The sequence below is a fragment of the Podarcis erhardii genome (assembly GCF_964252035.2).
Source record: "Podarcis erhardii genome assembly, chromosome: 1".
Taxonomy (NCBI): domain Eukaryota; kingdom Metazoa; phylum Chordata; class Lepidosauria; order Squamata; family Lacertidae; genus Podarcis; species Podarcis erhardii.
This window is the reverse complement of record NC_138497.1, coordinates 132,823,809-132,844,146: the sequence shown is the minus strand read 5'-3', so window position 1 is coordinate 132,844,146 and position 20,338 is coordinate 132,823,809. Positions and strand designations below refer to the sequence as shown.

The following is a 20,338-nucleotide window of genomic DNA, read 5'->3' as shown; positions in this document are numbered from 1 at the left end:
GTTGTTGTTGTTGTTGTTTGTGCGCTCTTAAGAGCCGCTCTGTTCCTCCGGCAGTCCTTAGGCCTGCTTGCCTCCTCCCGCATGTGAGGGAAGGGCGAGGCCTAACTCCCTCGAGGTGAGCGGGCCGCGTCGCCATGGAAACCCGCGCAGCTTCTGCCCAGAGATGAGGCCCGGCCTGCCCGTGAGGCGGCAGCATTGACCTCAAAGTAGACCTTTACTTTCTTCCCTTGTTCCTGGTCTTCGCTCGCCCCCTTTTCTCTGACGAGGACCAAGAGAATGCCATTTTGTGGTTTACCTCAGGTGCCAAAATGTCTTGGTGCAAACCAGTGCTTTTCTTCTTTAAAAAAATGTTTGAGATACTCTCATTTTACCTCAGGTGCCAAAATGTCTTGGTCCAAACCAGTGCTTTTTTTCTAAAAAAAAATGTTTGAGGTACTCTCATTTTCCTACTCATGTTGAAATACTGCCCCTCAATGAGGCCAAACTTAGATTCACAAAATGTTTAAGGGTAACCCCTGCGTCCCCCGGAAGGAAAAAAGCACTGGGCCAAACCCAGCAGAGATACTGGTGGCTTCAGGGCTGGGCGGCCTAGTAGTTCAGATCGACAAAAGGTGCGCCAAGATCCCTGGCAGGAAAACGTGGGGTGCTCCCCCGTGCAAATTGTCCCACGTTTACTTTTAATAGCACTGCCGGCTTCTGCAGCAGCTCATGTTCTAAAGGCGCAATCCCAGGCACCTTTGATCAAATCCCACTTTTTGATGGAGAGAGTTCATGAAAAAAAGAAAGGGGGAGATGAAGGAAAGTTTTGTTTCTGCACATCACCCTAGAATGTTCAGTTCACCGTGAGTTCATGAAAACATTGCATTCTGACTTGTTCTTAGTCTGACCTGTTCTTAGTGCTTGGTTGACCACATCTACGGATGAATGCCATATATTAATCAACGAGTAATTGTTTAAGTCTTGCTGTATCAATCACTACAGCGGTGCCTCGCAAGACGAAAAGAATCCGTTCCGTGAGTCTCTTCGTCCAGCGGTTTTTTCGTCTTGCGAAGCAAGCCCATTGACGGCTTAGCGCTATTAGCGGCTTTTAGCGGATAAGCGGCTTAGCGGCTTAGAAAAAGGGGGGGAGGGAAAAAACCCCGCAGGAACTCGCAAGCCATTTTCGTCTTGCGAAGCAAGCCCATAGGAAATTCGTTTTGCGGAGCACCTCCAAAACGGAAAACCCTTTCGTCTAGCGGGTTTTCCGTCTTGCGAGGCGTTCGTCTTGCGGGGCACCACTGTAGTTATAGTTTAATAAGGAGGTTTCCATGCCTGTCTAGTTCTGTGTTCCCTTTCCCATCCTTTAATCTATTGATGATTAATGTCTATATGTAACCTTTGCTTTGTACTTGTGTTAACCAATCAGCAACAAGCACATATGTGGCAATGCTGTAATATTCAATAAAAGAGACTCCCTGAGACATGCTCGGGAGATGCCTCCCATATGACACCCACCACTCGTCTGTCGTTTATTTCAACCCAACAGAGAGTGCAGCTTTAGTCAGTTTGTAGCAGCTGCCACACATTTCATCAAGTTTTTGCACCTGCATTCATACACACAAAAATCACAATTGGTCTTCATTGTCAGGGGTGCGTGCAGGAGCCAGGCCCTGTGACCATTCGGACTCTGCAGGACTGGGGGCTTCCTAAGTTTGAAAGGCAAGGTGCGGCCCCACAGGTGAGGCCGATTGGTAACTCACAGCACCTGGTGGCAAGAGCTCGGAAGGGATATAAGATCAGCATTTCCCTTAGGCTCTTTGCCACAGCAACACACTTCCTGATCTTTGACCCTCAGCTTCTTTACTTTCTGTTTCTTTATCCTCTTGGCTTTCTGACTCCAGGCTTCTGGACCCCTGTTCCTGCTCCCACCCTGCCATCTTGCCCCCGGATCTGACATCTCCTGCCAGGACTTCGATCGCCCGTGAACTGGACCATGACATTCATATTCTGTGTAATACTGTTAGGAGTTTGGGCAGCAGCGGTAGGCTTGTATGCGAGGGCCCCTTCTAATTCCTGGATCCAGCAAGTGATAAAAGTGGTAAAACAAGGATTCGAGTTCTTGAAATAAGACAGGCTAGCTTCCTGGTGAGGTAGTGGCCTGAATATGGGTCATTAAGGTAATAAAGGAAGTTGCTCTGTACCAGAGTGGAGAATTGAGTTGTGTGAGCTACAAGCTGGGAGTAAAGCAGTGGGCTGGGAAGCCAGAAAGACAGAATGCCTGATTTCTGCTTGAATCCAAGGCTGTGGCTATGGGAGAAGCAAGACCTTTTTGGGGTGTTAATGGTGTGAAACACTCCATCATGGGCTCAGGTTGTATAAAGGTAAAGGCAGTGGCGTAGCGTGGGGGGTGCCAGGGGTGCCAGCCGCACCGGGCGCAACATCTGGGGGGGCACGAGTCCAGAGGGAAGGGACAAGTTCCTCCGCCGGGCTCCCCACCCCCACCGCCACCGCCAGCCTTGCGCTCTAGCGCGCGCGCGCCCGCCGCCGCGGCTGCGCTCCACTCACTGCTCGCAGGAGGAGCAGCCGCTGCAGCAGCGCCGCCGCCGCCACCAATGCCTGGCCGGGCACGGGCAGCCTCCGCACCCCGCCGCCGCCGCCATCCCCTCGGCCCAGCCACAGGCGGCAGCTGCTTCTGCCGACTGGGAGGGAGGAGAGCTCCGAGGGGCCTCGCCGCGCCCTGCGCTCCCCAAAACCCTCTGAGAGGAAGCCGGCGGGCGGGCGAAGGTCCCCCGGCGGGCGAGGGTCTCCCGCTGGCTCCGGCTCTCAGCGCAAGTCTCAGCCACGGGGGGGGGGGGTCGGGCGAGGACGGAGCGCGGCTGGAAGCCCCCGGACCAGGCCGGGGGGAGGAGAGGCGCTCGCCAAGCCCGGATCTGGAGCGCCTCGGAGCGCGGGCTCCACCTACAGCCCAAGGAGAGGAGGGGGCGGGGAGGCGCCCGAGGGGAGGGGGCTTCGGCTGCCTCGGCCCGCGGGGGCTCAGCAAATAATAAATTTAATAAATTCCTGCTGAGCCTTAAGGGGGGGTCCTTGGCTCCTTCGCTCGCCCCCAGCCCCAGTGGCGTAGCGTGGGGGGGTGCAGGGGGGCCGGCCGCAACATCTGGGGGGGCGCGCTCACACTCGAGTGCTAAAATCCAGGGGTTAGGGGGCGCAAATTACTTGCCTTGCCCCGGGTGCTGACAACCCACGCTACGCCACTGGGTAAAGGTACCCCTGCCCGTACGGGCCAGTCTTGCCAGACTCTAGGGTTGTGCGCTCATCTATAGGCCAGGAGCCAGTGCTGTCCGCAGACACTTCCGGGTCACGTGGCCAGCGTGACAAGCTGCAGCTGGCAAGCCAGCGCAGCACACGGAACGCCATTTACCTTCCCGCTGGTAAGCGGTCCCTATTTATCTACTTGCACCCGGAGGCGCTTTCGAACTGCTAGGTTGGCAGGCGCTGGGACCAAACAACGGGAGCGCACCCCGCCGTGGGGATTCGAACCGCCGACCATGCGATCGGCAAGTCCTATATATGTGTGTAATAAGCCGTATATCATAAAGACACCACAGTCTCCACTGTCCCTCATTCTGAGAAAAAACAAACCCTGGGTAAACCCCTGGAACCCCTGGAATCTTGCACCACTCAGAGATTGGGGTGTCATGCAACAAATACTGTTGAGTTGAACGCTGCATTAAATTAAACACACTTAACATCCATTTGATTTTAGTGGCCTTAGGTGTGCTTCAATCCACACAGGATTAGACTTCAAGTGTCCCTAGGAACATGTCAGTTCTTTGTTTTCTTGACCCCTTGCTTCCTTTTGATGCAAGTGATTGTTGACGCAAACTGTTACATCCAATAAGGTCCATGGCAGAAGAGGGACCAGTTCTCATTTATCAACCAGCTATCAGTGTTTCAGATAAAACATTTAGCTTTGAAATCCAATGCCTTGGCATGTAAAAGGATCTCTTGCACTCTGGCCCAGCAGCTCAGCCCAACGGGGAGCTGCTTGCTAGTACTGTATTCTTTTTCTTAAAAATTCAGTTCAGCAATATTGTGTTTCTAAGCAACAGACAAGTGGTTCATTCTCTTGCTTTCCCTGAGCAAGGCTTTCATTTCTGTTAAGACTCAGCAGGACTAGCAAGAAGAGAATAACATCATCTGAACAGAAGGCTTTTCTAATGATACCAAGTCAACGAAATCGGGAACCTGAATCTTTTTAATAACCATTGCGAGAGAAGAGGTAATGGCTTATTTTTCATCCATTTATGTAGAAGTACCACACTGTATCATCTTTAAGATGCTATTTAAGATGTTGCATTCTTTTCACAGCTGACAGTCAATTCATTTATCTCACTGCTAAATGGACAGAAGGTAGCATGCAATTTTGCTTTCATTAGAACAGAATGTGTAGACCTTACCATACCAATTTAGGCTCTTAGAAAAGAAATTAGGATCTCTAAGAAGAAACAATAAAAATAACTCAACAGTTGCTCACAAAATAATTATCTTTCTTTCACACATCAGATATGTTTAAAATACGATTTACAAGTATGTTACACATTCATGGTTCAGTTATGGGAATCTGTGGGTGGGTTTTTGTTGTTAATAGAATTCATTGATATCAGTATTTACAGTGAAATATCACCACCGGAATATATTACCTCTATGTTTTCTGTGGTTTCTTATCCTTATACATGTGCATGTATAGTAAGGAAATGTACCATACAGTACCATACAGTGGTACCTCAGGTTACATACGCTTCAGGTTACATACGCTTCAGGTTACATACTCCGCTAACCCAGAAATAGTGCTTCAGGTTAAGAACTTTGCTTCAGGATGAGAACAGAAATCGGGCTCCGGCGGCGCAGCAGCAGCAGGAGGGCCCATTAGCTAAAGTGATGCTTCAGGTTAAGAACAGTTTCAGGTTAAGTACGGACCTCCAGAAAGAATTAAGCACTTAACCCGAGGTACCACTGTACAGTGGAAGATTTTCATGTTATTGGATCCTGGAGGAAGGTGTGTACAGGGAATAGTGGGTTGCCAAGGTAGAATTACATGTGCAAATTCTTGGTGCGTTCTATAGCATGCAGCTGTTAACTTTGTAAAGAATGCTGCAGCTGCTGCTACACCTGATTAACATTATGGGCAATGCCAGGAGGAAGATAAAAGGCAAAGAGACCCCTGACCATTAGGTCCAGTCATGGACGACTCTGCAGTGGCGTAGCGTGGGGGGTGCAGGGGGGGCCGGCCGCACCGGGCGCAACATCTGGGGTTAGGGCAAATCCACGGGTTAGGGGGCGCAAATTACTTGCCTTGCCCCGGGTGCTGACAACCCACGCTACGCCACTGCGACTCTGGGGTTGCAGCGCTCATCTCACTTTATTGGTTGAGGGAGCCAGCGTACAGCTTCCAGGTCATGTGGCCAGCATGACTAAGCTACTTCTGGCAAACCAGAGCAGCGCACGGAAATGCCGTTTACCTTTCCACCGGAGCGGTACCTATTTATCTACTTGCACTTTGATATGCTTTCAAACTGCTAAGTGGGCAGGAGCTGGGACCGAGCAATGGGAGTTCACCCCGTTGCGGGGATTCGAACTGCCCACCTTCTGATCGGCAAGTCCTAGGCTCTGTGGTTTAACCCACAGCACCACCCGCGTCCCATAGGAGGAGGATAGGGGCTCCTATTAGTAGCCTCTAATCAGGGAAGCTGGCAGGTCTGCCTACAGTTGGCTGTGTATCTTGAAATTGCTAACAGCAGCAAAACTTGTAATACATGCCCTGAGAAGCTTGCAATCTCATGACCTTCTAGTTTTCCTTTATTGACTTACCTATCCTTAATGGCTTATGCTCATTCATTGTACATAGTCAAAACAAAATAAAAAAAATTCCTTCCAGTAGCACCTTAAAGACCAACTAAGTTAGTTCTAGGTATGAGCTTTCGTGTGCATGCACAATCTGAAGAAGTGTGCATGCACACGAAAGCTCATACCTAGAACTAACTTAGTTGGTCTTTAAGGTGCTACTGGAAGGAATTTTTTTTATTTTGTTTTGACTATGGCAGACCAACACGGCTACCCATCTGTCATTGTACATAGTTCTTACCTAACTGGACCTTTGCAACTGGCACGTGGAGAAAGAACACACAAATTAATGGAGAGAAAACGTTTGAAACAAGAGATTGAAAAACTCTTGTAAGTACCACCTTCTATTTTTTTTATATACTGTACTTTAAAGTAGATTTACATCTAATAGCTGCATTTTATACCCAGTGTGCATAGCACCTCACACTTTCCTCTCCCACCCCAGCGCACACAGATAAATAATAATGCACTGAGTGGCTGAGCATTGGTCCTAATTCAAAATTATTCTTTTCCTGGAAGGGGAGATTATGTTGGTGTCAGACTTCGGGAAAATGAATTTGACCCACAAGGAAAGAGGAAGACTACCTTTCTAGATGACTTGGTAAGCAACTACTTTACATTCTTGCTGGCTTTTAGCCAAAACCCTTTGGGGGAAGGCTGCAGATCAGTAGTACAGCATCTGTTTTGCATGCAGATGATCGCAGGTTAAATCCCTGACATCTCTAGGTAGGACTGGGAGTGCTCCCTGCCTGGCAGTATGGAGGGGCAATGTAGACAGTCATTCGGTGTAGACAATCCTGAGCTAGAAATTGACTGACTCAGTATAAGGCAATAAGGAGAATCCCGGTGATGCATAATAACTATGATATTTTATTCTCTTGTTAATTATGCTGTTTTAAATGTGCATTTTATATTTGACTTCACTTAGCAATGTTTTTTATTTATTTTTTGAAATGTTTAAGATTTTTTTTGTTAACTTTGTGTTAAATATGTATTCTGTAGTTGTCCTCCTTTGTAATGTTTTATTTTGAAATCTTTAAGATAACATTTTAGTTTTAGTTTTCTGTTAATTATGTTGCTTTGACTGTATACTTTATATTTAACTTCCTTCAGATTGTTTTATTGATGTTTTAATATTCTGTAAACACCTTTGAGATTTTTCTTAAAAATATAAAGCGGTATAGAAATGAAATAAACAACAACAACAACAACAAATCTAATGTCTTTATCAATCAGACAAACTTTATTTCCCCACTAAGGAATGATGTATAATTTCCTTGCATGTGGAGGAGGACCCTTTGGCTCATTGTGTCAGCTCTTTGCTGCTGGCAAACATGCTCATTGGATACAGCCACCAGTAGAAGTGGCCCTTTAATTGTAGCATGCCAAAAAGTGGCATCTCCCATTCCGAAGTGAGTCAGGAGTACAGGAAACAAATACTTTCATGGTGCACGGCAGCTTTGGCTGCATGCACACTTTACTCTTAAAACATATTTGAAACACATTCTTTCGAAACACATCCTAGGGGGAGCAGGCCAGCAGTGGCAGCCATGGAGAGACAACAGGACAAACACTGGCTCATCTTCCTCTCTGAGCTCAGCAGCAGCAGCACTGGCTGGGGAAATCAGGACATTTCAGGACCAAATCAGAAGCTGGGATGGCTTTCATAATTTGGGGGCTGTCCCTGGAAAATCGGGACACTTTCAGCTTTTGCACAAATGCACTGAATCAATGCAGCAACCAGTGCTGCCTATTGTGAATTCTATTTGCAGGATAGGCTGTGTAACGTAACCAAAGATAACACAGACCCTGTGAGTCAACAGCACACATGTTTGAGCTGTGCTAAGTTCTCTTTTCAAGGGTAGGTGGTCAAAGCAATCCAAAAGTAGACCAAACCAATCCAAACCCTGTGGGTCAGCATCACACATGTAACACATTTGAGTTGCACTAAGCTGTTGTGCAAAGAAACCATGTAGTTTGACATCACACACAAACTTTTTTTTCCCCGCTTCTAGGCTCACTATGACCTGGCCATAAATGTTGCTTTACCTTGGCTCAATGATTCAGAAGCCCAAATGCCTTGGGGAAAAGAAAAAAGGCAAGTGTAAGGTCCCACTGTTGTAGTGATGCTATTAATATGCACAGGAAAGCTGGAGCCAGGGTTTTTTTCAGCTGGAACTTGCCAGAACCCAGTTCCGGCATCTCTCAGGTGGGCAACATTGCTATTATAAGAGAAAAGAGAGGCGTTCATGGTGAGTTCTGGCACCTCTTTTTCTAGAAAAATAGCACTGGCTGGAGCTGTATGTTTAATCCACTACCCATTTAAAAACTTACATTTATGGGGCCCTCCAGATGGTCTTTTTATTGCAAATTCATGCTGATAGTGCTCATGATGCTATCAGAGTGGTCACACGCAATTCCACTCTCAGTACAGTGGTACCTCGCAAGACGAATGCCTTGAAAGACGAAAAACTCACAAAATGAAAGTTTTTCGTTTTTTGAGTTGCTTCGCAAGACGGATTTCCCTATGGGCTTGCTTCGCAAGACGAAAACGTCTTGCAAGTTTGTTTCCTTTGTCTTGCAAGTTTGTTTCCTTTTTCTTAAAACTGCATTCACTTCGAGGAGCAACTCATAGCACGCGGTGTGGTAGCCTTTTTTGAGGTTTTTGAAGACTTTGGTGATTTTTGAAGCTTTTCCAAAGTCCGTGCTTCGCAAGACGAAAAAATCGCAAGGCGAAAAAACTCGCGGAATGAATTAATTTCGTCTTGCGAGGCACCACTGTACTCTTTGCATCTGCAAAAGCTTTGGAGTAGTCACACTGCTTCGCTTCCAATCAGTGCATATCCCGTTACTTTCTGCTGAAATCTTGTAACTTTTTATTCCTCTCACACTCCGCTTTTGTTGCGCTATAGCCCCTCCAAACAGCAATAATGTGGTGGCAATGAGGAAGCATTACAGAACAAACCAAAGCAGGATAAATTCAGCACCAATGCATTATTACTGTATCAAAAATATGTTGCAAAATGCACCCACAATAAAACACCAATCTGGAGGAACCCTAACTCTATTGATCTGAATGGAGACATGCCCACAAATGTTGATAATACAGATTAATTTGAGTTTGTGTTAACCTATAAGGGTTATCTTATTTATCCTCACATTATCCTTGGTACATGAAGCTGGCCTGTATTTTGTTGATTCACATACCTACAGGACTCTGAACTTGTGCATCACATAGTTTGCCACATATTCCTTACGGGATCGGGAGGCCAAAGGGAGAAAAGACTTTTTAAAGGGATTGCCCCGTATTCCACAGTCCTCTAGATCTAGAAAACAGAATGAACAGTCCTTATTCCAGAGCTCCAAACAGAAACATTATAGCTTGATGGTTCCAAAACACTATGGAGCATAAATCACAATTCAACAGTCACACTTTTTTAAAGTCTTAAATGGGATCCCAGGTAGAACAATCCAAAACTCCTTTGGATCCATTGGATCCCAAGTCAGCCCTGCTGCTGTCAGGTGACAGGATTGGGTGTGATTGTTGCAACAGCTCCAGGCTGGCCCAGCAATCTGCCTGTCCTCCACATTCTGCCCTGATCATCGTTAAGGCCCACCAGGCAGTGGCTGAGGTTAGCACTGCCCCCTGAACCTAGGAAAGATTTGGGCTTTGATACCCTCCTCTTCAATTTCATCATGCAGGTGTGAAAACCACAGTACATATCACTTATAAATTGTTAGATAAATTTACCTGTTACTTTTTTCTTGATTTCATCTGGACAGGAAGCTACCATTTCATCGACGATATGTTTATCCCAACCGAATTGAAAGAGAAGCTATGATTTTATCCTCTTATGCCGGGATGCTAATGGTATAATCCTTTGTTTAAATACTGATTGTTTTAATAGAAATGGTTGTGTGTAAGACTCCCAAGGAGGAAAAAGATCTTATCAATGAATTAAAATTTCTTTTATATGTATTTTTCTTGCAGGCAAGTTACTGTTTTTTATTAAATTGAGGGTTGCAAAATTTGCCCTCTATTTCGGCACTTTGCCTTTCTCTATTTTCTTTTTTTTTTTACTCTTACTGGAGTAGAGCAAAACAAAACATTGGCTTTCAATCAGTGCCCTTACTCTGCCTGAGGTGGGCAGTGGGACTGGAGAAAGGACGAGTTTTCCATCCATCTGCTTCTCCTGCCTCACAAATTTGCTGGGCCCTTAGTTAGTTTTAGATAAAAAGCAGAAAGATATTTAAAACAAAAACTGGCCTGTACCACTGTTTCTACAGAACAGCATTCCTGTTGAAGATGTCATTGGGATTTATACCACTGGAGCCTGTGCAACACAGTGGCAGAGTTCTGCAAAAGTAAGTTACATGCACATTATTAATCTGTTACCAGTTTTAGGCGGTGTGACAAACAGGCTTCCTTTCCTTCTGGGGGCATTAATCTACTCATACTGACCTTCCCAACCTGCATTATAAATTTAATCCCATGTTTATCCCATGCTTCTATTAAGGAGTTCAGGAATCAGTGCAGTCAAATGCAATTACCTATAGTATGGCTGTTTTTCAGTTAATTTCAATTCAGTCCCCAGCACCTCTAGCTTAAACAAGGAAAGGAAGGATCAGGTTTGTACTACAACTCCCATCACCACCAGCCAGCATGGCTAATGATCGGGGTGATGGGGGTTGTAAACAACAAAATGTGGAGGACTACAGGTTTATCATCCCTGCCCTAAAGAGTCATTGGCATCCAGTAGTGGGCACAATGAACAATTATAATCTTGATGATATAAGGCAGCGTCTTTTATTCCTGTGGGTGTTGCTACGCACACTGCTTAAATCAGGCATGTCCAAAGTCTGTTTTGGGGACCTAATCTGGCCCACTGGTTGGTTTCTTCTGGCCCCTGTGGCAGTTTATTTTCTGGGGTAAAATCCCCCCCCCCCAAAGCTCAACTTTGGTCGGCCCTCATGCATGTTCATTTCGTCAAATCTGGCCCTCTTTGAAAAAAGTTTGGACACCCCTGGCTTAAATGATACACACACACATATAAAAATCATTAACATTTAATATAACTTCAACAAGTACAGTTAAAAATAAAACTGATAATATTGCATTGTTTCAAATATCGAAGTGGTGTGAAGCATGTATGTGTAAGTGAAATCATAATATCATTCTTTATTAATTTGGGGCCAATTACCTGAAATCTTACAGGCTATTAGGGTTCCACACTGGCCATGTTGGGCTTTCCGGTTAGTTTTAATTAGTTAGTTTATATCTTTCTGTGCTCCTGGGGGACATGAAGAAACCCACAAAGTGTCTGTGTAAGACTAGTATACAAGCATATATAAAAGCTTTCTATATTTGTGTAATTAATCTTCTGGGAATGTTTTGTGTGTTTCTCTCTTCTGCATAATATGATATATTCCCCAGGCTAAAATGCAGAAAAGGGGAAAAGCAATGAAAAGAATTTTTTCTTTTCTTTTTCTTTACAAAAAGCTTGATACCAGCTGACACTATATGGATAAGAAAATTATATCAGTGAGTGTTCTGTAGAGAAGTACTTGTCCTCTGGCTCAGCTTTACTGAAAGTCACTGAGAAAATAAGGCGCCCTTCTTGCCTTTGTAAATCTATAAAATCTTGCCAGACTGCAATTGTATTTCCAACCCAGCCCTCTAAATTTTTAAAATTCATAACACTTAGGAGCCTTACATGTGATGCTGAATTACACACACACACATGAAAGGTGTCTAGATCATATGTTGGATTACAGCTCCCATCATCTCTGGGCATGCTGACTGTGGCTGATAGGAAGTCCCAACACCTGAAGGGCCGCAGGTTCCCCATCCCTGGTCTAGATACTTCCCATATTATCTGCAAGACTGCAACAGAGGCCAAATAAGCAGCTCAGCCCTCTTGTATAATACAGGAGAATGCATGTTCCATTCTTTTGGTTGGATTTTTCAGTATTGGACTCTTTGCAATCATTTCTTTTCACAATTTGATCCATGTAAGCCTGTGTTGTACTGAGATTATTAGTCCAACTATCCTATTGCCATCTACTCCCAGCTGGCAACAGCTGTCCAAGGTCCCAGGCAGAATAATCGTTTGCAGCCTGACTACTTAAGATCCTTTAAGTAGAGATGATGGGAATTAAACCTAAGCATTCAGAGCATGTGTACTGACTTTTTTAAAAGAAAAAAATAGTAGTCTAATCTCTGCAGCTCTGGGTTGCTATTACAGCTACTCTTTTCCCCCCTATGGACATGGTTTTGACATCAGTGTGTATATGTCTTGATGTATTGGGCAGGTAACCCTACAACCATTCAGTACACCTTCAGTATTATCACCCTTTTTATTCACCTGAAACACTTCCCAACTACATTTTAAAATATATTAAAATATCTGCACAATAGACTGGCCGGCTAAACCAGGTGAGGGTAGCCAATGGGTCTCAAACGCTCAGTAAGTTAAGGACTTCCCCTGCATGTGAAGACAGGCTTTGGCAGACTGGGAAGACGACACCAAAGATGGGTCCAGGGGTCCAGAAGGCCTGTCAAGCTGGAAAGGTAGCCCATCTAGGAGATGGGAAACTCTGATCCTAAACCTCTGCCGCCTTGTGGTATATCTTCAGGAGAAGAAAGGGCTAAGGGGTAAACCCTACACAAACCTGGAGTCCCTAAGGGGGTGGCACCTTGTACCACTCCTTCCAGCAATTCCTGCCACCAAGCTGGTGCCAAATGTATTGCTCTGCTTTCCTTTGGACCCCATCAGTGAGGCCAAGTGGGGGGGTCTTGTTGTCTGGCCAGCCCAGAACCTCCGTCTACACTGCCCAGGCTTGCTCCCTAGGGAGGTCACTTCATTTTGACTTCACCCCCAGAGGTGCGCTCCATTGTCTCTCGAGACGAATGACAACAAGAAGTGCTTAAATAAGTGTTACAACACTAATTTTCAAAATGAAATTTAAACCCCCTGTTATGTTTCTTGACATTATTTTAGTAATGTGCACAATCCGCCTGCCCCACCCCCCCACCTATAACTTTTTAAAAAGTTTCCTACCAGTCTTAAAGTGGAAGAGCAATGAGTGGATCGCTCTCGGCGCTGTCCATTGGGAGCAGCCATAGGATGCCATCTAGTGTGCAAATAATGTTTCTGTGCTAAGCTATAGGCTGCAGGAAAATAACATTGGCTACATTTCAGCAGATCCCATAGTCTATATGTCCTGGTGTTAGGTGTCTTGTTAATTGAATCCTAACAAGATTCCATTGTTAAGTGCCTAAAGAAAATAATAGAAGAGCAATGCAGGAGCAAAAATCAATCCTGATGAGATATTGCAAAGAGGAAAGTCAGAAATGGTGAACTAGAATGATAAATAATTAGTGCTTATTACCGTAATTGCAATAACCTACTGGTGTTCTGATACCAAACATTTTCACTCTGGTTTCTCCCAATAATCTCAGCATGTAAATGATGGCCTATAATACTGTAGTCACATATTTGCTGCCACAAGTTATGGGGTGAAAGTAAGTGACTTTGTTTAACCTGCAGGGCCACCGAATTCATCCTTGTAATCTCTCGCTGCATCCTTTTGCCATGTTGACAGCCCCCCAAGCTGCAGAACATGCAAGGAAACAGAGTAAGTGGATATTACCTTCTCTCACAAAATTGCGTACTGGTTGTTATGGAGTTTTTTTTGGGGGGAGGAGTTCTGAAGACTTGTTACTTCAGTTTTGCCAACAAGCAAATCTCTCTTATCTATCAGTCATTCTCTGCTACAATTGGGAGATAACTAAAAATAGCCAGTTTTTTTTTTTTTTTTTGAGATGTAGCTATTTTCCCCAAGTGGGACTGATGATGAGATAACTAGACCAATTGAACTGATAGGATAAACTGCAACAATGTGGACATGACATTGTAATAGTGGCTCATTATTGCTGATTTGTATGAGTTTGGGTTTCTGCCCAAACATTTTTAGCTCATTAGACATTACTCAGCCATGATACATTTCCTCCCAGACCTTCATGCCAACCCCAATGATGTTGCAGGTGGGGGCTGTTGCTAACGTCATGGTACGTGGTGGGAGTGCACTGGATACAAAGTGCAGGCATACACAGCCTTTCCATTTACGAAGTCTGAGCCCTTTCAAACAGCCCGTGGTACTTTGCCCACAGCTTCTGCTGAAGGCTCCTTTAGCTCAAAGTCAATTCTTCATTTTGGTATGTGCTACATGAATTGCATGCTTTGGACTTCCAGCAGACAGATATCACTATAGTCACATGCTTAGGGCTGTTTCTGTGTCAAATGGGCACAATTTGTTGCCAAACAGGAGACAGCTGTAACATGCATGAGTCTCACTTCCCTTCCCAGCTCACAGCTGGTGGGTGTTACAAGGACTTCCCTTCCTCATCCCACCTGGATGGACACCATGGAGCTGTCAAACAAGAACCTGGACCTCTGTCTGCAGGGGGAACAGTTCTTCTTAGTTCTGCCCACCTTGGAATTCTTGGAGATTATCAAAGGACAGCCTTGGGTGGTAGTGGAATTAGACAGGGAATACCCAGGATTGGGTATGCAGTTTCAGCAAAACATTTCATCCACATTCACTGTTGATCTCAGGGATGTTTCAGGAACATGTCAGCCAATTTCAAGTTAAATGACAAAGGGGGTGAGGGAATGACAATCTATTCTTTTCTCTTTTTCAAGGTGTCAAGTTCCACAGGACAGAAGCAAACAGAAATGCCACCAGCAACTCAAGAAAAACAATGGACACAATTTAGAAACAACCAGAACTTTTAGTTTCAAGAAAGGAAGATCATGAGAAAGTAGATTTTTCAAATAAATCAAATGAGACTAGACCCTACTAACAACAGAGCTTCTGGTTTCAGGCAGCCTGGTCCTATCCATGTTTACTCTTAAGTTCATGGGCTTTCAGATAGGATTGCAGCCTTAAGTTGCTGTTGGAAGTTACAGCTGTGCTGTCCCAGAACCTTATATCTAACAGGCTTCACTGTTGCTTTAGGAATTCCTACAGGTGTTTATCTCCCACCTCTATTTAGATATTTTAGGCACATCTCACTTACACTCTGCCTCCTCTTGGAATTTCACCATTGTGGCAGAAACCTCTCTCCAGTCGATAAAAGCAGGGGAGTGTCATAAATAAAAACAATAATTTATCCAATGTAGCCATTTGATTGCAGATGTCCATGACCCTGAAAAGTTGTCCCAGTGCTTCTAATCCCAGTCACGGTAGTTTAGTTAGCCTTCTCTGTTCTACTCATATTTAAACCTTAGAAGTCTCATTTCTGTAAACACAACATACACATGTTGCTTTTCCCTATTGGCTACCAGTTTCATATGTTAGAAAAAAGGGAACTTCAAGCACTAGGAGCCAGGGAGTTTCCAACATTGCTTTAACAACAGTTGTAGCAGTTTACAGTTTTGTTTTCTTTCCACAACTCCAGTGCTTTTTTCTGGCGGTACTCAAATGTATGCCACAAATAAAAATAAATTTGATTATCTCATTCATGTTGTTTTGTTCCAAACTACTCAAATCTATTTCTGGATGGCTAGACTAACAACCCCCCTCTTGAACTATGCAAGATTCACATTTGCTGTGAATTTGAGAGACACAAATTAGATTAAGGTTGATACTCTAGCAGCTCAATCAATCCCATCTGAAGCCTCCAGCCAAGTAAGATCTAGAAAGGAGGCCCTGTTCCACCATTCAAACCAGACCGTTTAATCTCGATGTTCATTCTGGACTCTTGTGATACTCTGCAGTTTCCATTATGATCACTAGAGGCCACTGAAACACTTGCTTATAAGGGAGAACCGGTCTGACTGGGGAAGTGAAAGTGCCTCCTTTGTCAGGCAGTTCATATATTTTGAACTGGACAGTGCAGATTTCATTAGATTTGCGTATACTAAATTGCTCTTTCAAATTCTTGATTGTGCCCACAAATCCGCCCACAAGACAATGGATTGAATCCAGATATTGTGGCCAGTGCTTTGAGACCTGAACCATTCAGAATACCAGCCCCTCAGGTGCCAACTTGGTTTGAAAATTAACTTTTACTGACTTCAGCTCATAAGGAATTGTTGCGCCTATTAGCCTGGATTGTCATTGGCCCTCGGCTACAGCTCATAGTTTGTTTGGACCAAGGCAGACCATGAGCCTGGCTTCACACATAACGCGAAGCCAAACCATGGCTTAACTCCAAGAAGCACCACAGCAACTGGTTTGGTGAGGAGCAAATCATCTGTGATTTTTCACCACATGGTTTTGACTCAGCGCTATGTGAGAATCAGGCCACTCACTCACAGTTAAATAGAAAGTCTAATGAAAAAAGTTAAAATTGTGACTGTGTTTCCCTTTCATTACAAATAAGAAGCAGTGATTGCTTTTTTAACAATTAATACATAGGAAACAGGAATCTGCCTTATACTGAGTCAAACACTTGGCCAACCTAGGTCTCGATTGTCTACATTGACTGGCAGAAGCTGCCCATGGTTTCCAACAAGAGTTTCCCAGCTGTACCTGGAAATGCCAGAAGCTGAACCTGGGAGCTTCTAGATGCATCTCTGAGCTACAGCCCTTCCCTAGCCCACTGCTGCTGTTTTACTTATGAATCAGCAATGCTTCTGAATACCAGCTGTTGGAAACCACAGGAGGGGAGAGCGCTCTTGTGCTCGAATCCTGCTTTGCTGGTTTCCCGCAGGCATCTGGTTGACCAGTGAGAGAACAGGATACTGGGCTCTGCTTAGTTTAGTATGGGGGAAAAGACATCCAAAGCCCCACATATTTTTGAAAATTGAGAGCTCGTGCACACTCGTCCTAGACAGCAGAAGTCCAATAAGTTTTCCACTTGCCCCACGCTTACTAGGCATGGGTCTGAACAATTTTGCCTTTCCCCTGGAAACCTGCTCTTTAGTGCTAAATCAGAACAAATGGCAACCTGCAGAAAACCTGATTGCCATTTGTTCCAATTCAGTACTAAGCCATGGGTTTACTTGGGGGAAAGCAGTGGGGCGAACAGAAGTGTGGATAAGCCCCCATTGTTGCCTTCCCATCACTATGGTGCAGCTCTAGAACCTGTGCTCAGTTTACAGGGCTCAGCCTTCAAGCATGTGCCGTCATTGCAGTGAATGCAGTAACTTGGAGCATCTTAACTGACAAAGTAAGTGTCACACTGCGGTCAGCTCCACATTTCACCTCTGTGCTTTTTGGACATGGATGGGGCCGGACCCCACCCCCCAAAATATTTGAGGGGCTCAAAGGGGCTCTGCTCCCAGGAGCTGGTGTCCCTGATGTGCTTAGACTGTGTCTTTCCACTAAGTTATAGGGCAGCCACTAATCATGTATATTTGGCCTTTGGAAGTAGACCTTCCAGAAAAAGAGGGCATGATGTCTACACAAGTTTGTTCCTAGTACGTCTTGTTTTAGAAATTAAGCACCGCCTACTTTACCACAGTGCTTTCCACCTAAAACTGTAGGCTAACCAGCTACTGATAATTGTTTGAATTTAGATTAATTTTTGTTTTACATGTTTCTATTTCCTGCCCTGAGGCCTTCGGATTACAAATGCTTATAATCAAATGTAAATAAATAATAGTTAAAACAAGAGCATAAAAAGTAGCCTCAGTTTACAGGCTTTAACTCCTGTAGAAGGTCCTTAATAGGACTTCTATGCAGAGTTCCTGTATGTCCTCTGTATTCATGGAGATGTTCACTGTAATGACTGTAAAACAGAGTTGCTTTCCAAGCAAAGAGGGAGAGGCCAGATTTTCTAGAAAACCATCTTACTTTGAAGATGAGATCTATTTACAGAACCAATTTGTTTCCATGTATTACTTTAGAGGGTTTTAAGCAGGCAACCTAAATCCCCACAGCATCACAAGTAGTTGGGGGGGTGGGGTGGGGGGTATGGAGAGAAAGGGAGGGAGGGAGGGAGACGCAGGCTTGGGACAAGACACATCACCATGGAGATAGATAAGAGCAAATGGTTGTACCATCAAACGGAAGGAAGAAAGCCAGGAGAAGACACAAATAAAAGGAGAAATCTCATTAAACCCAACACTAATTTTGTAATCAGAGGAATAAAGGTCCCTTGAAAGCCTCCAGCCCGAAGATACGGCACAACAAAGAAGCACAAAAGGTTTCTAGCAGCCAGGTGTGGAGTGCATTTGGACATGCAGCGCTCTGCTTTTCGTCTGCTTTCTTCCCAGATTGTCCAGCATAGTGCTGGGGTGGCAGTCATCTCTCTAATCATGATGTTCGGCAGCAGGAAACAGCATGAATTGCCTTTCCTTATTATGCTACATTGCTTAAAGAAAACTGACATGCATGGGTTTCTGAGGGAAAGCTCTATGGAAGTAATTTTTATCTGCAAATCCATGAGGAAATCTGAATGTGGGAGGACTCTATCTATCTATCTATCTATCTATCTATCTATCTATCTATCTAATGCCTCCCCCACCCCCCGCACAGGAGACATTGAATACAGTGGTACCTCGGGTTACAAATACCTCTGGTTACAAACACCGGGTTACAGACTCAGCTAACCCGGAAGTAGTACCTCGGGTTAAGAACTTTGCCCCAGGATGAGAACAGAAATCGCGCAGTGGCAGTGGGAGACCCCATTAGCTAAAGTGGTGCCTCAGGTTAAGAACGGTTTCAGGTTAAGAACGCACCTCCGGAACAAATTAAGTTCGTAACCAAAGGTACCACTGTAATTATCTTTTCACCCCTTGTGCCCCATTAACATATCTCTACATTTTTGCAAGTTCAACTGTAGTGATGTAGTGAGAGAGCATGAGCTTTGCCTGCTGATGGTTCTAGGCAGGGCACTACAATTTTTGCCAACCCCACCCACTTCTCCCAGCGTGGGAGAGAATCAGTTTGCATGCTGCATCTTGAAGGTGCGAGTGTGGCAACCAAAATGGTCAGACCCTGTCCCTGGGCTCAGGTGCCCAACTTCTCCAGGTAGTGCTGGGAAATCTGAAATCCTCAGAGCTGCTGGCAGCATAGACAAGACAGGCGAAGGGCCAATGGTCGCACCATCAGATTGATAAGGCAGCTTCCCATCTTCTTCCTAACTTGGACATACTTGGGTGATCAGGGGACCTGAAATGCCAGGGAACAGAGGCATGGCTGGTAGGGGATGGGCCCAAGGTGCATGAACTGACAGAATGGTCCTGAGTCCTTGGGAATAAAAAGTAAAGGACCCCTAGACTGTTAAGTCCAGTCAAAGGCGACTATGGGGTTGCAGCACTCATCTCGCTTTCAGGCCGAGGGAGCCAGCGTTTGTCCACAGACAGCTTTCCAGGTCAAGTGGGCAGCATAACTAAGCTGCTTCTGGAGCAATGGAACACCTTGATGTAAACTAGAGTGCACGGAAACTCCATTTACCTTCCCACCACAGTGGTACCTATTTATCTACTCACACTGGCGTGTTTTCGAACTGCTAGCTTGGCAGGAGCAGCGACAGAGCAACAGAAGCTCACCCTGTCGCACAAATTCAAACCACCGACCTTTTGATCGGCAAGCCCAAGAGACTCAGTGGTTTAGACCTCTAGAACAAGCCTAGCCGGAGTTGAAGGCCGCAATGCTTTGGGTTGTCACAGATGAATCTTTGTCTGGGGCACAGTACCAATCCAAAGGAAAGTAAAAATAGTACAGTAGTACTGTCTCTCAATGGGGATATTGAAAGGCAGGGACCTGTATACTGTAGAATCTGACCCTGACAATTGCCAGTAGTACTAGCCACATCAGTGTAACCATGGGCAGTGCTTAAATTATTACCACTGGACATTTTACTATTGGACATTTCAACTTGGAAGTGAAGGAGTATGCCAGAAAATGTCAAATCACTATAATTTAAAATGTGGAAACTTGGAAAGTATAGATATGGCAAGGCAGAAGGAAACAAGATGTACTCTAAAACCAGACTCTGTATGAACTGAAGTGACCATTATGTTGTGTGGAGTTTGGTAACATGTCACTATGACTCTCCCATAGTTCTTCTGGGCTATGGACCAGCAGAGGGTTTCTGCAAGGATGCTGCCAGCACAATTTTACAACCAATAAAACTGCAGCCACTGCCTGATGACTTACTAGTGTCAGGGTCTGAAAAACCAAAGAACCTGAAAGCCACATGAAGAAGGAAATAACTTATTTTCCTTGCTTGGCTTAACTATTTCCTAGTTCTACTAGGTCTTTGAGCCACCAGATTCTGCCTCGAATGCTACCTGTTCAGAAAGCAGGAAATAAGTATAATATGGCATCTTAAAGAGTAAAACATTTATTGTGGCATCAGCTTATGTGGGCTACATTCTGCTTCACCAGATGCTTGAGTTACGGTATCTTGAGTTGCAGCGGGGGCGGGGAGGGAGGATTGTAATAAATGAAGTCAGAAATAAATCAAATGCTCCCCCAAAAGTACCGATGGAGATAATTA

At 44.8% G+C, this 20,338-nt stretch overlaps 1 protein-coding gene across 3 annotated transcripts; it reads left to right on the top strand.

Annotated features, from left to right (window-relative positions):
* The first annotated feature begins 197 nt into the window (after positions 1 to 197).
* LOC309335133 (uncharacterized protein C2orf80) lies at positions 198 to 15,403 on the top strand. Of its 3 annotated transcripts, XM_081850045.1 has the most exons (9): positions 204 to 300; positions 4,142 to 4,258; positions 6,115 to 6,210; positions 6,400 to 6,481; positions 7,896 to 7,978; positions 9,664 to 9,751; positions 10,168 to 10,245; positions 13,431 to 13,518; positions 14,586 to 15,403. In XM_081850045.1, exons 3-9 carry the CDS (start codon positions 6,170 to 6,172, stop codon positions 14,657 to 14,659), a joined length of 534 nt encoding a protein of 177 aa, XP_081706171.1. In that variant the 5' UTR covers positions 204 to 300; positions 4,142 to 4,258; positions 6,115 to 6,169; the 3' UTR covers positions 14,660 to 15,403. The 3 variants fall into 3 exon arrangements, with proteins under 3 accessions (XP_081706173.1, XP_081706171.1, XP_081706172.1); XM_081850047.1 differs by lacking the exon at positions 4,142 to 4,258 and having other exon boundaries at positions 198 to 300; XM_081850046.1 differs by lacking the exon at positions 204 to 300 and having other exon boundaries at positions 4,048 to 4,258; positions 7,896 to 7,982; positions 9,668 to 9,751.
* Positions 15,404 to 20,338: the final 4,935 nt, after the last annotated feature.